Genomic DNA, 19,095 nt, shown 5'->3' with positions numbered 1-19,095 from the left:
GGATAAGTAAGATCAGCATCCTGGGAAGGGTCTTCTTTAGATTTAACTGCCACGATGGGGTCTTTGTAAAAGCTAACCCTGTGTAGGGAAGCAACATCGGCAGCCCACTTGGAGGGGTGCCTCCCGTGCACTTCCTGCACTCCTGCAAGGACCAGACCAACTTGGCATGTGGGTGGTGAGCCATGCAGCTGATGAGAAAGACCACAGAAGTCTAAAAGAATTTTCCTGTTTTCTCTTTACCTTTTCCAATAATTTTTTCTTACTGAATATATTTTATATATATAACATTGTGTAAGTGTACATACAGTGTGCAATGTGTTAACTTCATACATTTACGTATTGTGAGATTGCTGTTGTAGCAATATTTAGCATGTTAAAAAAACAAAGTTCAACTGAGTGTAAAGATCTAACTGGCTTTAGTCAATGATTCATGAGTCTGACAGCATCCCATCTAGCAAGTAGAAAGTTCTGAGTTGTTCAAAATAGACGTGTTGATAAGCAGAAGGATGGTGGGACAGGAAGTTACCTAACCTTCCTATGAGGGTCTTATCAGCCAGATGAAATCACTAGTGCTGATGGGGAATTTCCAGTCTGATTGGTTTAAAATTCCACTCCTAGGAAAGGCCAAAATTGCAATTAGGTTAGGTATTATCTCTTGGTTTGCTCGTTTGGGGCTTAGCACAAGTGACTCCATTTTTAGCCTTTTCTTTTTTACAGGTACCTCTATCACATTACATAATTATCTTTCTCTTTAGTATTTGGGATAATTTTTTTTTTTAATTTTAGAAGTAACATTTTCTTTGAGGAGCATGAGCATCTGGAAATACAAAAAAGCCTACAGAAGAAATAAAATTATCCACAATTCAACCACACACAGATACAGAAAAATGTTAACTGACTTTCTAACTGCTTTTTAATATATTTTTGTTTTTACAAAATTTAATCATATAAAGTTTTGTATCTTTTAACATTATATTGCATTATGTTGTGATGATTTTTGAATATTTCCAAATTACTTTTATTTAAAAAAAAAAAAAAAAGACAAGCCCAAAATTGGGTTGGTTAGGCTAAGTCTCACATCACCAAGCAGACTTAATTACAGTTTCAGGCTCTCCCAGAAATGGAATCTTAAACCAGTCAATCAGGAATCGCCTGATCAGGGACGCCTGGCTGCCTCAGTCAGAAGATTGCGTGACTCTTGGTCTCAGGGTTGTTGAGTTTGAGCCCCACATTGTGTGTAGAGATTACGTAAATAAATATATATTTAAAAATTTTGGGGATTCCTGGGTGGCGCAGTGGTTTGGTGCCTGCCTTTGGCCCAGGGTGTGATCCTGGAGACCCGGGATCGAATCCCACGTCGGGCTCCCGGTGCATGGAGCCTGCTTCTCCCTCTGTCTGTGTCTCTGTCTCTCTCTCTCTCTGTGTGACTATCACAAATAAATAAAAAAATATTTTAAAAAATTTTAAAAGTTAGGTAATTACCTGATAGAAGGAAAGTAACCTTGCAGTAACAGACCCCATACTTGTAGGACTTCCTTGCTCCTTCCCCCTTGCAGCCATGAAAGTTTTTGTACCGCTCCTCAGAGCTCTTTTCTGTCTCCTAGATTGAATGGTGCTCAATTGGAATCGAGGTTTGCTCCAATAAACACATTTAAAAAATATGCCTCAGTTTATATTTTAACACCCTCTAGGAAAGCTTTGCTTTAGAATCCTTATCTATGGGCAACCTGGGTGGCTCAGTGGTATGGTGCTGCCTTCAGCCCGGGGCATGATCCTGGAGACCCGGGATCGAGTCCCACCTCCGGCTCCCTGCATGGAGCCTGCTTCTCCTTCTGCCTGTGTACACTCTCATGGATAAATAAATAAAAATCTTAAAAAAAAAAAAAAAAAAGAATCCTCACCTATAGCTACGGGAGTGCTTGTTTTCCTATCCTTTGACCACACGGAATGCCACACTTTTTCTTTTGCTGGATTCACAGGTGAAAAGGACTTAAGCACGGTTTTACAATTCTTTGATTACACATTGTAATGTTTATTGGTCATATGCATTTCCTTTGCGAGTGCCTGTTCACATCCCTGGCCTGTATTCGTTGTGGGGGGGGGGGTGACATCTGCTCTCTTGTTAATTTGCAAGAACTCTTTACATACAGCGGCATCTATTTTCAAACGCGCACGGAAGCCTCGGCTGGGAGTGCAAACCCCCCAGGCTCACAAAGCCGGCCGCTGGGGTTCCCAAAGCCGGAAGCGGCTCCTGGCGCGTCGGCGACCACCACCACCAGGCCGGGGTCCGACGCGGCCGCGAGCGGGGCTTCGCGCAGAGCCCATCCTGCACGCGGCCGGGGCTCCCCGCGCGGCCCGGGCGTCGCCCGCTCGGCGCCAACGGCGGCCGCAGCGCGCAGGAACGGAAGTCGGGCCGCCCTTCCCCCACCTGCTTCCGGCCGCCGCTCAGTTCTCGCGCCTCCGCCTCCGCCTCCGCCGCGGCTCGTGGTCGTCCCGCCATGGCACTGTCGCGGGGGCTGCCCCGGGAGCTGGCCGAGGCCGTGGCCGGGGGCCGGGTGCTGGTGGTGGGCGCGGGCGGCATCGGCTGCGAGCTCCTCAAGAACCTCGTGCTCACCGGCTTCTCTCACATCGACCTGGTGAGGGCCCGGCGTGCGCGCGGGCTGAATGGCGGGCGGGCCTGCGGGGGGCCGGGGCGCGGGGGGCGGGCGGCGGGCGGCGGGGCGGCGGCGGGCCTGCAGGCCCCGGGGTCGTGGCCGCCCGCGGGGCCGCGCGGGACGCCGGGAGGCCGCGGGCCGGGGTCCTCCGGGCGCCCCCTCCCCCTCCCCCTCGCCCCGGGGGCAGCGGCGGCGCTGGGCTGGGGGAGCGGCCTCGCTGCCCGGCTCCCGCGGGAGGCGACGGTGCGCGTGTCGTGGGGGTCGTGACCGTTGGTGTCGGCGGTCACGGGAGCCGCTGGCTGCTGAGCGCTCGTCCCGAGCCCCACGCAGTTCTGAGCGGTTAACTTGCCTTAACGCATCTTCTCTTCGCTGCCCCCGTAAGGTTGCAAACGCCATTTTCATCCCCCACCCCCCCGCCGCTTTTTAAAAAAAAAAAGAAGAAGAAGAAGAAAAGTGAGCTCTAGGAGCATGTTTTTTTTTTTTTTAGTAACTTAGTGGCAGGACTGTTTTGGGACCGGCGCTCCTCTGCTGTGGGTATAATCCGCGTGACTGTCCCTGTTATCTCCGTAGATAGCCCTAAACATCCCCCCAAGACGTTGGTGAGGATTGTGACTCTTGGCACTCCTGTCCAGCGACTGTAATCTTAAATACTATTAAATGTAAACTTTTTTTTTTTTTTTTTTTTTAAGAAATTGGAGGTGTTAACGAGGAGGCTGGATGTGAGTTTAAGTCGTCTTGAAGGTGTAGTGGAAATACGGAATGGGGAAAAAAATAGAAGTGGCAGACTGAACTAAGAAATGATTTGGGGAGGGGGAGCCCCGGCTGGAGAATTTACACATTTTTCCTTTGGCTGTTAGAAGGGTAGCCTGCCTTCCCATCCGGTTCTGGACCTCAGATCCAGATGGGATTTGTGCCCTGAGCTGGTAACTGCTGCTACACGTTTAAAAAGAACCGTTTTGTAATAGGACAGTAGAGTGGGCGCCTGAAAAAGAAACGCTGATTTCTTTTTTTTTTTTTAATTTGATTTAATTTTTGTAATAAACGTGGAAAGTGCAGGTAGAAAATGTTTAGGTGGTTATATAGTGATTTTTTTTTTTTTTCAGAAATTATAACCTAAACTGTTAAAATGTTTCATGATAACGTTTTGGTTACTCTATATAAGTGTGGAGTGGAATGAAGTCTTTAGTCGTTTTCTTCCATTATGTTTGTTTATTTATTCATGAGAGAGAGAGGCAGAGACACAGGCAGAGGGAGAAGCAGGCTCCATGCAGGGAGCCCAATATGGGATTTGATCCCAGGTCTCCGGGATCAGGCCCTGGGCGGAAGGGAGGCGCTCAACCGCTGAGCCACCCACGAATCCCCCGTTATGTTTATTTTTAAGTAGCAGTTAGTAATAGTTAAAAGGTGACACTACTTCTTTAACCTTGTGTAGACATTTTCTTTCGCAGCCCTTAGGTAATGATTATAATAAATGGAGTTGTGTGTGAATGAAGACTTGAACTAAAGCAGCAAAAATTCAGTAAATCTGCCAAGTATCATTTAAGATAAACAAGTCAGATTAATATATTGGGTTTGATAGTAATTAATTAGATTGATAGATAAATGAGTTATATATTTATTTTCAATAGACACATAATTTTATGCCATGTAAGGAATTTCCAAACATACTTGCCAGGATGATTAAACAAACAAACAAAAAAATGCATCCTTTCTAAAATATTTCTGAGAAAAATGTCTCTGAAATTAAATCCTGACTTTTTTTTATTTATTTTTATTTTTTTAAGATTTTATTTATTTATTCATGAGAAACACAGAGGCAGAGACACAGTCAGAGGGAAAAATAGGCTCCATGCAGGGAGCCCGACGTGGGACTCGATCCCAGCACCCGGGATCAAGCCCTGGGCCGAAGACGGCGCTAAACCGCAGAGCCACCCGGGCTGCTGTCGACTTTTTTTTTTTTTAAATAAGTCCCGCGTCCTTTTTTTTTTTTTTTTTTTTTTTTCTTTTTTTATGTGTTAAATTATTTTTATCAGTTTGACAATTTTAGTATTGCTGGTTGAAAGTGAAAAGCATTTTCTCTGCTGATGTGACAAAGAGCAAGAGTTTGGGTTATGAATGCTGAAGATAGTGGTATTGCTCAAACATACTAGAAAATTTGTGATTTATCTGGAGTTTATGCACTTGTAGATTGATCTGGATACTATCGATGTCAGCAACCTCAACAGGCAATTTTTGTTTCAAAAGAAACATGTTGGAAGATCAAAGGCCCAGGTAACTTCATTTTTCTTATACTTTTTGTCTTTATTCATTAATATTTGTGCACTTCGGTGTATCTTCTCTTTATGGTATCAAGTTAATTGGGACTCTTCAGTAGGAGGGAGAATTGGGGGAAGCTGCCTCTTTTTACTTCAGAGAAGTAAAAAGAAGAGTAAAAAGGTGTGAAGAGTAAAAAGGTGTGAAGAGTAAAAAGGTGTGGAATAAAGTACTAAAGACTACATCCTCCTGTTGTAGGGTGTTGAGGAAATAGATGTGCTCTACCTGCTCCTGTAAATGGTATTCCCTTCATATTTAGATTTCTCATTGTTTGCTTAGGGTGAGCTTTGTTCCAGTGTTTCCTAGAGGTTGACTGCTCCTGTATTTGGGGGCAAGAGAAGCGACAGCCTCTGCTCCTGTCTCTTGTAGAAAAAGCCTTCCCTGAGGTTCTAGCCACGTTGGCTTTTCCTTAGTGCCTTGAATGTTCCATCTTGAATCAGGGTCTTAAAAAACATATTTTTACTTTGCTTTTCTCCCAACCCTTTTGGCAAACTCCCACTCTGTTCTCTTTTTTGGTTTCCAAAATTTGGCTTCCTTCTCTAGAGATACACTCCAAATAAACCTTCTAGACTAAGTCAGACCTTCCTCTTATACAATTTCTACTTTTTTTTTTTTTTTTTAAGATATTTTTATTTATTTAAGTAATCTCTACACAACGTGGGGCCGGAACTCAAAACCCCGAGATCAAGAGTAGCCTGCTCTGCGGACTGAGCCAGCCAGGCGCCCTACAGCTTCTCCTTTTTCTCTGTATCATTTATCATAGTTCATAGTTCTGTTTATCTACACTAATTAACGTTACTTTGGTTTACTAAGTGCTTCATACAGATGCTGGCACAAAGAAGATAGTAAATGTTTTTGAATGAATAAATGACACTTATTTACTGCATTTTATATTCTTGTTGATGCTTGCTCTTCATGTAGATGTGTATAAGGGAAGGAGCCAGCTCTCCTTTTATTTTATAAATATATATCATATTTTAATCATTGAAATTCACATTTTTACATTTCTTTAGTTTTTAATATAAATAAGATATGTAAGTAGGTGAAACAGTTTGTCATCCATAAATAAACTTGAAATACAGAGAATTGTAGCAATTGAGTAAATTAGTAATTTAGTGTTGTTTGTTTTTCCAGGTTGCCAAAGAAAGTGTACTGCAGTTTTACCCGAAAGCTAATATCATAGCCTATCATGACAGCATCATGAAGTATGTTCTAATTATTATGTTGCAAAACTGTTGTTTTGTGAATTAAACTTTGAAAGTATAAGGTATTTTTGTTAACTTGATCCAGGAGTTTGAAGTCCTTCTGCTTTTAAAAATGATTTTTCTATCCTAATTATAGAGAACAAACTGCTGGTTATCAGGGGAGGTGGATGGGGATGGATTAAATAAGTGATGGGGATTAAGGAGGGCACTGTGATGAGCACCAAGTGTTGTGTTGTATGTAAGTGTTGAGTCACTAAATAATATACTGTATGTTAACTAATTGGGATTTAAATAAAAACATGAATTATTTTTCTAGATAAAATGTCATAGCCTGTACCCACATAATAAGTAGAGTTTTTATAAATAGTTTATATAACGGATTTAAATGAGTTAGAGACAAAATATTTTAATATTTTAAATAAGTTACTGAAACACAGGGCCTTATGTTTTTGTTTTAAATAAAGATACACTAGACTATGAAAAATCCTTATATGTGATAATTCAGACTTCTAAATATATCGCTCTCATTCTGATTGATTGCATCTGTGGTCTTTTTCAGTTTAAACGATTCTTTCCCAAAATAATTTGTTTGGACTATGACGTCTGTAGTATAACACTAGAAATTGTGATGGGGGCCATATATAAATACGCTCTGATCTCAGTAAAGATAGAGTAAATACATAATTTTGGAAGTGTTGGGACAAAGGAACCCTGGGTCTGAATTGTCCTTTATAGTTGTTGTCTAGCTTACAAGTAAGTGGTATTAAAAATAATAACTTCTTGTTTGAGGTCTGCAATTAGAGTCTTTTACTTTCTCAGGAAATTTGTATCTCCAGTTTCTCTTTTATTCTCTGGATGTTTGCTCTGCAAACCTTCCTGTAGCTCTGTAACCCCTTTGCCTTGTGTTGCTTTCCCAGTGCTGCTAAAAGCAGGGACCCTAGAGGCCTGAACCCTGCCTGATCCTAACCATGTGAGGTGAAGTCAGAGGCCAGGCAGATCCTGGGAATGTGTTCTTTATATGTTCCCAGGCTGCCTGGCGAAGGCCTGGTGGGACTGGTGAAGTCATGCCATCTTTCTGCCAGTTTAAGATCCTGCTCTTAGGCCCTAGATTGCTGGCCAGAAAGGATGCCTAGTCACAGGGAGTAAGGGGAAATTATTTCTTTGAAGTCTCCTATGGTGTTTGGAAAAAGTCCAACCTATTATACCCCTAGTATCAATTATTTTTGCACTGTTATTTTAATATGCTTTTTAGGATACTGTATTCTGTGAAGATCAGGTGTAAGGCCAGTTGTTTTAGTGACATTGTTTTGTTTTGTTTTATTTTGTAGCCCTGACTATAATGTGGAATTTTTTCGACAATTTATATTGGTTATGAATGCTTTAGATAACAGAGGTGAGATTATTTTAATACATTTAATTTCTAAGTATTTCCCTTCCTCCAAAACAAGGCTGTTTCCACTTGTAGCGTTTAAAGTATTTCCTAATGAGTTTCATGTAGAGGGAAGTAAGGTTAGCTTTAAAATTTACCAGTTGATTGTAATTTTAACTAGAACTGGTTTCAGGCAGGAATTTAGCTATCATTTACTCTGCTTGTTCTACCAAAAGGTGTGAATATAGAAGTTGTTAAAATCACTAAAGAGGGTGACTACATATGGTATGTGGGTGTGTGCTTGTTTCAGAGTATCCCATCACTTAAGCAGTGTGACTTCCTTCATTTACATGGCGATCTAAGAAATATCAGTGCCTACATCTCATCTCAAAACCAGTTAAGTCAGTCTCTGAATGGGGCCTGAACATCTTTTTTTCCCAAGATTCCCACATAATTCTAAAGTACAATCAGGGCTGTAAAACCACTGTTTTGAGATTGAGGCAACAGGATGTCAAAGTTCTTGTAGATGCCATGGATCTTGAATTATTTTAGGTACAGCTGGTGTGCCAGGATAACAGACTGGATTCTGTTTAGACGTACACATTATTAGACCATTTAAGCTTTTCACAAATTAGTGGGTGATGTTTCTTAAAATCAAGTGTTTTATAGCCAGGCATTGTTCTGCATGGGAAACATCTGTGGAGTGATTTGTAACAATTTTGAGCCAGAAATACCAAAGAATAAACACAAAGTAGCATGAGGAAGGGTCTGTTAGCTTTTTTTTTTTTTTTTTTTTTTTAAGTTTTGTTTATTTACTTGAGAGAGTAAGTGAGTGGGAGCAGTGGCAGAGAGAATCTCAAGCTGACCCTGAGCAAGGAGAACCCTGAGCGTGGAGCTGACACACAGGCCAGATACCAAGACCCTGAGATTGTGACCTGAGCCAAAACCAAGAGTGTGGTACTCAACTGACTGAGCCACCCACACCTCCCAGAATGACTTTTAACTAGATTCCTTTTTATTCCCCTTGGCCTTAAACTGCCTTAATAGTTCCAAGTTGATGTTCTGTATTCTCCATTCACTTCTATATGTTACCTACGAATTTTTTTAGAATAATAGTAAGAACTCAAAACACACTGAAACAATGCTTTAGCTAAGATTAATAGAGTAGGCACAGCAATAGAAGAAAAAGGCGACACTTTGGGATTTAAAAATTATTTATAGGGGTACTTTCCAGTGGAGTAAATTTGTGCTATAAATTATGTTTGAAATTTTGCTAGTGAATGTCTCTTAAATGTAGCAGTTTTATTTACTCTGGTCATAGCTATAAGAAAATTGCATTGAAATAAAAAAAAACAATAGTTCGGGTAAATGTTAGCCTAACTAAAGGTAATTATTTTTTTTTTCCCCCGTAAATTACTGCTAACTAGGGACGCCTGGGTGGCTCAGCGATTGTTTGCCTTTGGTTCAGGGCGTGATCCCAGAGTCCCGGGATCGGGTCCCGCATTGGGCTCCCTGTGAGGAGCCTGCTTCTCTGTCTGCCTGTGTCTGCGTCTGTCTCTCTGACTTTCATGAGTAAATAAATAAACTCTTTAAAAACAAAAACACTGCTAACTAGTATTTTTCTTCCAGCTGCTCGCAACCATGTTAATAGGATGTGCCTGGCAGCTGATGTTCCTCTTATTGAGAGTGGAACTGCTGGTTACCTTGGGCAAGTAACTACCATCAAAAAGGTAAAGTAAGTTTTTTTTACTTCCCAAATAATTTTTTTGGACCTTAAGGGGGAGGGAAGAAGTAAACTTTGAATTTATATGATATGGGCTGGTCAGCATCCAAGAAACAGGGATTTTTGTGCTGTGATAAAACATAGATACTATAAAAGTAATGAAAAGAATATAGGGCAGGGATTTTTTAGCTTGGTGCTATTTTGCTTCTGTAGCTTATATATTAAAGTTATTAGACTGGTAAGCTTAATAAAATTACATTTACAAATTCTTTGTAGCTATGAGACTGCATGTCATGCTGTAGTTGACATGATAAAACAGTCTTCTGCAAAATTACTTTTTATCTGAAGTCTGGACTCAGTAGATCTTTGAAGAGTACTTTGAAAACTTTTGGTGTATTTCTGAAATATTTCAAACAGAATAATAGAGCAAATGAATACTTGTAGACTTACAATGGAGTTTTACAAAATTCAACGTTGTCCTCTTTTTCCTCTTAGTTCTTTTAGGAAATTAAACATAGTTACATATGAGGAATAATTTTGCAGGTTTTGAAACCAAAACTTGGATTACATTCCTTAAAATTTGCTGCTTTTGTCCTTACTTGGCAATTTACCCATATTGAAAATTGTGGCTCTGTTTCTTTCCTTTTAGCTGGTAAATACCACTATTAGAAGCTTATTTAGTATCCTTTTACAAAGACTATTGTAAATATCAGTGTGTATTAAATTTACTTAAATCACTAGAGTCCTTCAGAGTCTGTTCATAAGTTCAGCAGTAGTTCTCTTTTCCACTGTGATTTGACGGATGGCTGCTTGTCGTATGGCTGCTGCCCCCAAGAAAGTTACTGTGAAAGATACTAGAAATGGTACTATGGAGAAAGTCCTGGATTTGCTGCTATATTTCCAGGTTTTGGTTCTTTAACCAGTATTAGAAAGACATTGCTCATTAACATGATCCTAAGGTACTAGTATGTATTAAGACTGAGATTGAGAATTGCTGAAATGAGGAATATTCATTTATGGTTTTGAAAAATTGTCTTAGGTGCCATAGACTTGTTCCAAAGATTCCTTACATTGCAAATTAAAATGTAACCCTAGCTCAACAAAATGAAGATTTTATTTGGTGGTAATCTAGGATTTTTCTGTATACATAGGTGGTTCTTGAAATGAATAATTATTTTTAGCTTTCTTAATTTTTAGGAGATTATAAGGTAAGGCTATGAATAATATTTAAATAACTGAGGTTCAGACCTTTGAGAGAGAATTGGTTAGAAAGCTGTTATTTGTAAAAAAAAAAAAAAAGAAAGCTGTTATTTGTCTTTTAGTAGTTTTTCTTTTGTTTAGTGTGATTAAGGGAAACTTCATATTGATATTCAGGTGCAGTTGGGTTTTTTTTTGTTTGTTTTTTTGGGTTTTTTTTTTGTTTTTTTTTTTTGGTTTTTTTTAGCTTGTGAGTGGTGCTTACTGGACCAGGAGTCAGGAATCCTGGCTTAGATTTAGCTGTGACTGTGATTCATTCAATTCACATTTCTTACAGTTTCTCCTCTGTAAAGGAAGGATTTTGGAGTCACTGATATTTTAAAATACGCTTTAAAATAGTATAAATATAAAATCCAGTTAGAGTAGATGAATGAATGTTTATTATATTACTTTATAATGTTGAGAAACCACCAGTGTGGGATAAATGACTTTCTCATATCCTGACTTTGCAGGGTGTAACTGAGTGTTATGAATGTCATCCCAAACCTACCCAGAGAACTTTTCCTGGCTGTACAATTCGTAACACACCATCAGAACCTATTCATTGCATCGTTTGGGCAAAGTATTTGTTCAAGTAAGAGTCTATTTCTGGGCATATTTTCAGTATTGTCGATGGGAAATGGGGTCATTTTTATTTAAATATTTTGGAGAGATTGTACTTAGGAGGAATATTCTTTTAAATATGGCAAAGAGACACTTCAGTAGCCTTCTTTTGATATCTCTTGCGCTAAATTCAGCCAACATTGTATCCATGCCTGTTAACATACCATAGACTATTTAGGAAGCCTGATATTGGAGACAGGCATGTAACTAAAGGAATACAAATTTGTGTATTTGGAATTATAAAAACAGCAGCAACTTATTGGTTAAAAAAAGATCACAGGGGAGTGCCTGGGTGGCTCAGTCAGTTAAGCATCTACCTTTAGCTTGGGGCGTGTCCCAGGGCCCTGTTAGTGGTCCCAGGGCCCTGTTAGTGGGGAGCCTGCTTCTCTCTCTCTCTCTCTCCCGACCCTCCACCCCCACTTCCTTGTGCTCTCTCTTTCAAATAAGTAAAATCTTTTTTTTTTTAAGCGGGATTGTGGAAATTAAAAATATTTTGTAGGGATCCCTGGGTGGCGCAGCGGTTTGGCGCCTGCCTTTGGCCCAGGGCGCGATCCTGGAGACCCGGGATCGAATCCCACGTCGGGCTCCTGGTGCATGGAGCCTGCTTCTCCCTCTGCCTGTGTCTCTGCCTCTCTCTCTCTCTCTCTCTCTCTCTCTCTCTGTGTGTGTGACTATCATAAATAAAGAAAAAAAAATATTTTGTAATGATAATGAAAATAATACGTGTGAAACTTGGATGCATTGAATATGGCAGTTGATAGAAAAGTTCTAGGCATATACACATAAAGAAAGATGAACCTTAATGAGCTAAGGACCCAACTTATATTGGAAAAAGGATAAACTCCAAGGAAATTAGTGGGAAGGAGGTAATTGAGATAAGGGGGAAAAATACTTCTTTGAGTTCAGTCATAGAAAGGAGAGAAATAACTAAATGAGGAATATAATCTCAGGACAGATTTACGTAATAGTAAAGAACAAAAGGATGATAATAAAAAGACCATGCTGGTATACAGAAATTTTTAATGATCTGGATAAATTCATTTAAAAACAAGCACAGTGAGGAGGGACAGAGGGAGAAAATCTCAAGCAGACTCCATGCTGAGCATGGAGCCCAGTAAGGGGGTCAGTCTCACTACTTGTGAAATTACCATCTGGACCAAAACTGAGAGTCAGATCCTTAACTGACTGCTTGCTACTCAGGCACTCTTGGATAAATTCACTGTGAAAAAAACTGACTCAAAGAAATAGAAAGCCTGAATAGTACTATGCCTTAGGGGAATTTAACCAGTGTTTTAAATTCTGAGTGATGCACCAAACTTACATAAATTTGCTGGTGATCTCCACTGAACTTGAAAGTACTATATCAAAATAATGTTAAGTAAACTGTCCCATAGACATTTTTTTTAAATGAATATTAGTTTACATTTACAGGACTGTCATGTCTTTGATAACAAAACCATATAAGGTCATTATGGAATAACAGAATTTTAAGACTTTTTTTTTTTAAGCTTTATTTGTTTTAGAGTGTACACATTCTTGTAAGAGTGTGGGGAGGGCCTCAAGGGGGAGAGAGAGAGAAGCAGATTCCCTGCAGAGCTCAGAGCCTGACATAGGGCTCAGTCTCATGACTCTAAGATCACGACCCTGAGACAAAATCAAGAGTTAGATGCTGAACTGACTTAGCCACCCAGATACCCTCAAGACATTCTTATTTATAAATGTAGATGCAAAAGTCTTGTACAAAATAGTAGCATACAAATCTAGAATTTTGTAAAACAAAAGGTGTGCCATGACCAGGTTGTATTTATTCCAAGAATATAAGCACAGTTTAATAAAGGCCGTTCACTTCATTAAGAAATTAAAGAGGGGGCAGCCCGGGTGGCTCAGCGGTTTAGCACTGCCGTCAGCCCAGGGCTGGATCCTGGAGACCCAGGATCAAGTCCCACATCTAGGCTCCCTGCATGGAGCCTGCTTCTCCCTCTGCCTATGTCTCTGCCTCTCTCTCTCTCTCTCTCTCTCTCTCTCATGAATGAATACAAATCTTTAAAAAAAGAGGGAGAGAAACTATATAATCGAGATGTAGAAAAAGCATCTGACAAAATTTAGCAAACATCATTTCATGACAAATTCTTAGTGAATTAAAATTTTATCAACCTGGTAAAAGATATCTTTACAAACCTACAACCAACACTGATTTCCTTCTTCTTCTTTTTTTTCTTTTTTTCACTGATTTCCTTATTGATTGAGGTATAATGTATATGCACTCAGAAAAGTACACATATAATGTATAACAGTGAAATTTCACAAAAAACATACTTACAAACTTTAAGTGGTAAACTTTTTTTTTTAACAGATTTTACTTTTTAGATATTTAAGATTTTCAGCAAAATTGAGGAGGTACAGAGTTCCCCCATTGTTTCTTGTGTTAGAATGATACATACATAGTAATTAATGAACCACTATTGATCCTTTTTTATTAACTGAAGTCCATGGTTTATTCAGAGATCTTTCGTTTTTACCTAGTGTCCGTTTTTTGTTCCAGGGTACCACATTACCATTAGTTGGGTCAGGTCTCTCTAGGCCTTAGGCCTCCTTTGGCTGTGATAGTTTTTCAGACTTTCCTCCTTTTTGATGACCTGATAATTTTGAGGAGTGCTAGTCAGGTATTTTGTAAGATGCTTTACTATGGGAAATTTTTTTGTGTGTCTTAACACTGTCATGAGCTATTGGAAGGGAAATCATACAGATAGGTAAATTGCCATTTTCATGACATCATATGAAGAGTAAATATATTATTGAAGTATTGATGTGGTTTATAACTTAATGTTGGCCTTGATCATTTAACTAAGGTAGTGTTTGCCAGGCTTCTCCACTGTAAAGTTAACTCTGCTCCCCCCCCCCTTTTTTTTTAAGATTTTATTTATCCATGAGAGACACAGAGAGAGGCAGAGACAGGCAGAGGGAGAAGCAGGCTCCATACAGGGAGCCCAACGCAGGACTTGATCCTGGGTCTCCAGGATCACACCCTGGGCTGAAGGCAGGGCTAAACTGCTGAGCCACCTGGGCTGCCCTGCTCCCCTTTCTATATTGTATCGTACACTTCGGAAGGAAGTCATTGTGTGCATCTCACACCTAAGGAATGGGAGCTGTGTTCTGTTTCCTTGAGAGCATAGTGTCTACATAGAGTTCTTCTGCCTGGAAAATTTTTCTCACCTATTTATTGATTTATTCATCATTTATATCAGTATGCACATTAAATATATTTTTCAGGTTAAATCCAGTAGTATGTTTGTTGCTCAGCTTTGGCTACTGGGAATTCTTTATTTTGGGTCTGTGCTCTTAGACATACTGCCATCAATGTGGGGGAGGATGTTTAGGGAGTAATACCTTGCTTTCTGGTACTAGATGTTCCAGGCTCATCATGTTATTTCCTGCTGTAGAATCAGACCTTTCTCCAAGGAGCCTTGGTTCCTTTTATTAAAGAATGGCTTTAGAAATCAAGATTTGAATGTTTGGCATGCATTGGTGTCATTTCTTTTAGGCTCTTTTAACTAATAGAGCAAAGAATATGTTTTATACTAATCTGTATATGTGTACAAATTTATAAACATTTCAGTATCCATCCTTATCTATATTAAGCTAAATGTGAATTCATACTAGTGTCTCCAGCTCTACTCCATTAGTACATGGATCCTTCTAGCCTCCTCCCTGTGCTTATCTGTATAGTCCCACTCCAACAGGCAGAAACTTCCACTGTTTGCCATCCATATACTTAATATAAGCATTCTTTTTAATTTTTTTTTAAGATTTTCTTTATCCATGAGAGATACAGAGAGAGGGGCAGAGGGAGAAGCTCCCTGTGGGGAGCCCTATGCAGGACTGGATCCCAGGACCCTGGGATCACGACCTGAGCCAAAGGCAGATGCTCAACCACTGAACCACGAAGGGGCCCCTAAGTTATTTTTTTTTTAAAGATTTTTTTTCATTTGAGGGAGTGCATGCATGAGTTGGAGGGAGAGGGAGAAGCAGACCCCCACTGAACCTAAGGACTTGATCCCAGGACCTTGAGATGAGGACCCCAGCTGAAGGCAGACACCCAACCAACAGAGCCACCTACACACCTTGATACAAGCATTATTTTTAAATCAACTCTGAAATCATAGCGTGAAGGAGATTGCTGCTTCGATTTGGTGTTGTAATGAAGTTCCTAGCCAGCACAATAAGACAAAATTCAGGAGTAAGAGTTGAGAAAGAAGAAACAAAACTTGTTTGCATATAGTTTGAAAAGCTCCAAAGAATCTATAGACAAATTATTAGAAATAATGAGTTGGCCAACTAATAATTTAGTTGGCCATGTTGCTGAACTCAATCCCAAGACCCCAGGATCACCCCCTGGGCCAAAGGCAGGCGCTAAACCGCTGAGCCACCCAGGCATCCTAATGTGAAATTTTAATATAAGCTAAAAGTAACTTACAGTATGTTACTGGTACAGAAATAGAAACACAGCCCTAGGGACAATGCAGAGCTCTTGGCCAGGGGTGCATTAAGAGATACCAGATGAAAGAAGGGATTGAATAAAAGGTAGGACAATTTATTATCAATGTAGAAAAAAAATTATCCAAATAGTATATAAAAATTAAGTCTAGATAGATTTTTTTAAAGGTTTTATTTATTTATTCATGAGAGACAGAGAGGCAAAGATACAGGCAGAGGGAGAAGCAGGCTCCATGCAGGGAGCCCAATGTGGGACTCAATCCTGGGTCTCCAGGATCACGACCTGGGCTGACGGCAGTGCTAAACTGCTGACCCACCCAGGCTGCCCTAGATAGATTATTTAGATGTCAAAGGAAAAACACTATTTTTCTAATATGGGGGAAAATCTTTAGGAAACAATCTCAAGACTCAAAAAAGTGATAATCATAAAAGAAAGGATTGATTCATTTGAATCCATTAAATATTACTTGTCAAAAGACTATATATGAGAAAATATTTGCAACACAAATTCAACCAAAAATTATGATCTTAGAATATATTCCTGTAATCAAGAAATACACAACCTGACAAAATATAGGCATTTTCACTTAGAGGGAAACCCACATAGGCAGTAAGCAAATGAAGATGTATTTAACTTCATGACTAACTTCGTGAAAACTAAGAGTAAAACTATAAGGTACCATTTTATTCTTCGTAGGTTAGCAAAATGTTAAGTCTAGGGGGGAGTGAATTGATAGGAACTCCTACATGCCTTGTGGGAGGTGAAAATTGATACAGTGACTTTGGTAAACAAGTGGACATTACAAACAAGTCTTGTAAACTCTATCAGGAGCTTCTTTTTAACTGCAAAGGATACCTTTAAAAAGCTTTCTTCTAAGTCAAGTACTTGAGGAAAGGTTGAAACATTATATCCCTGTAACTGCTATGAAGTACTTTTTAGGATAACTGGATTAACAAAAAAGAATTCCTGCTTAATACATTGTTTCTTAAGGCCTTTTAGTAGTAAAGATATATACTACCATGAAAAAAAGTCTTTTTATTCTTAGACCTAGATCAGCGCCCAGCATGTAGCAGATGTGTAATAATGTTTTTTTAATAGCTAGTTACAGGTATACTTCACAAGTGCCATTCTGGCATTAGAATGTTCTCCAACTTGGAATGTAAAAGCTGTGTCTTGATCAAATATTTTAATGTAGAAATTTGCAGAGCCTAAATGATAGGAATGAACATAGGTGTGCTAAAATTTAGCGTGCTGTGTATTATGGTTGAAATTAGAATGCAAACTATCTGAACAGGTTGCTTTAATACTTTTAAGCTTATGGAATATAATTTATCTTTTTTTTTTTTTATTTATGATAGTCACAGAGAGAGAGAGAGAGAGGGGCAGAGACATAGGCAGAGGGAGAAGCAGGCTCCATGTACCGGAAGCCCGACGTGGGATTCGATCCCAGGTCTCCAGGATCGCGCCCTGGGCCAAAGGCAGGCGCCAAACCGCTGCGCCACCCAGGGATCCCAAATAATTTATCAATTGTTTATTCTTCATTCCTCCTAAAGATTTGGAATATTCTAAATTAGTTGTTTTGGGGTGAAGTAGGAAAAGTAAATCTTCAGAATTTTTTTTTTGAACATAAATATTTATTGCTCTTATAGCCAGTTGTTTGGGGAAGAAGATGCTGATCAAGAAGTATCCCCTGACAGAGCTGACCCTGAAGCTTCCTGTGAGTAGATGGGGATGTTATCTTACTTAGTGAGCACTACCTTTATTTTGCTAACTTGATAGCATGAGGAGAAACAAAATAATTGCTTTTTTATGTTACATAGTATATTATGTATTTAAAATGGATTATTAAAACATGAGTAGTCCTTGTGGTGAAGACAAGGTGCAGAAATTTTACAAATGCAGTAAATAGAGCAGAGAGTTTTCAGATCTGATTACAGGTCCATATTTTGAACTGTTCTACATGTGGCTGTCAGAAACTGAAATAGAAGATGCTCATGAGTGTATTATTTTCCTTTGTCTTTAAACTCAGAAGGTCATGTGCAGGTGACTTCCATGAAAGACTCTTTGTCCCTCAAAGGTAGATGAGAGGTTGGTTCTACATTTACCATAACTGCGAATAAAATGGTGTTCATTCTATAGGGGAACCAATGGAAGCTGAAGCCAGAGCCAGAGCATCTAATGAAGATGGTGACATTAAACGTATTTCCACTAAGGAATGGGCTAAATCAACTGGATATGATCCAGTTAAACTTTTTACCAAGGTTAGATTTACTTTCTTTATAATTATGGGTTAGTTTATTATTCTGTTTGTTTTAAAATAGTAAACGAAATAGAGTTGCCTGGGTGGCTCAGTCAGTTAAAGTGTCTTCCTTCAGCTCGGGTCATGATTTCCAGGGTCCTGGGATCAGGCTCTGCATCGGGCTCCCTGCTCAGTGGGAAACCTGTTTCTCCCTCTCCTCCCCACTCATACTCTCTCTCACTCTGTCTCTCTCTCAAATAAAATCTTAAAAAAATAAAAATGAACTCTGAGCCTGAAGTTTAAAAAAAAGTACATGAAGTAGATGTTTTTTATGCCCAGTGTTGTCTTAATAAGTTGATTGATGTCATCAGGATAAGCAGTTTTGGGAATTTCCTAAATCGGTATAGAAATTAAAATAGAAAGGCTCCCTTACATATGTCTGGTTGGCTTTCCTTCCCTCATTTTTACTGAACCTCTTGATTTTCCTTGTAATTGACCTTCCTGCTGTTTCTCATCTTCTCTTAGATCCGTCCTGCTCAGATCTCTTGGGAAGCTGATGGACATTTACTGAATTAGTCTTGAATCCCTAATTCTCTCATTCTTGGACAAATCCCTCTTCATTAGTATATATTTGCCTGCTGAATATGTGTAGAGAAATCTACAAGATTGTTTTAATTGGCTCTATCTAATTATAGCCCAGCTAGATTTTCATGTCTGTGTTTAAAAGTTTTTTTACTTCTTTAGCCTCCACTCCCTAGCAAGTTTATCATAATAGATACTTGGAGATTTGTTACCCTTTTTTTTTTTTTACATATATAAGATTTTATTTATTTATTCATGAGAGACATGGTGGGGAGGGGGCAGGGAAGAGACACAGGCAGAGGGAGAAGCAGGCTCCATCCATGCAGGGAGGCTGACGTGGGACTCAATCCCTGGTCTCCAGGATCACTCCCTGGACTGAAGATAGCGCTAAACTGCTGAGCCACCCGGGCTACCCAGCCTTTTTCTTCAAAAAAAAAAAAAAAAAAAAAAAAAGAATTTATTCATGAGAGACACATAGAGTTAGAGACATAGGCAGAGGGAACCTGATGTGGGACTCAATCCCAGAACCCTGGGATCATGCCCTGAGCCAAAGGCAGATGCTCAACCACTGAGCCACCCAGGAGTCCCTCTTAGCTTTTCTTGAATTACCCTAATACAATAGGTAAATCTTACTATCCTTACTGAGCAGATGACC

The 19,095-nt window shown here is 39.5% G+C and overlaps 1 protein-coding gene across 9 annotated transcripts in view; it reads left to right on the top strand.

Annotated features, from left to right (window-relative positions):
- The first annotated feature begins 2,408 nt into the window (after nucleotides 1-2,408).
- Nucleotides 2,409-19,095, top strand: part of UBA2 (ubiquitin like modifier activating enzyme 2) — a 40,060-nt gene continuing 23,373 nt past the window's right edge. The window contains exons 1-9 of one of the 9 annotated variants that reach the window (XM_072781682.1): nucleotides 3,132-3,253; nucleotides 3,344-3,373; nucleotides 4,842-4,925; nucleotides 6,102-6,172; nucleotides 7,501-7,565; nucleotides 9,171-9,271; nucleotides 10,974-11,095; nucleotides 17,269-17,336; nucleotides 17,759-17,880. In XM_072781682.1, coding sequence (XP_072637783.1) covers nucleotides 6,168-6,172; nucleotides 7,501-7,565; nucleotides 9,171-9,271; nucleotides 10,974-11,095; nucleotides 17,269-17,336; nucleotides 17,759-17,880 — 483 coding nt within the window. In that variant the 5' untranslated portion in view covers nucleotides 3,132-3,253; nucleotides 3,344-3,373; nucleotides 4,842-4,925; nucleotides 6,102-6,167. The other 8 variants (XM_072781722.1, XM_072781666.1, XM_072781715.1 and 5 more) reach the window with 8 other exon arrangements.

This window comes from Canis lupus, chromosome 1 (genome assembly GCF_048164855.1).
Source record: "Canis lupus baileyi chromosome 1, mCanLup2.hap1, whole genome shotgun sequence".
NCBI classification, from domain to species: domain Eukaryota; kingdom Metazoa; phylum Chordata; class Mammalia; order Carnivora; family Canidae; genus Canis; species Canis lupus.
Note: the sequence above shows the minus strand (reverse complement) of the source record. Positions and strands in the feature narration are given on the sequence as shown.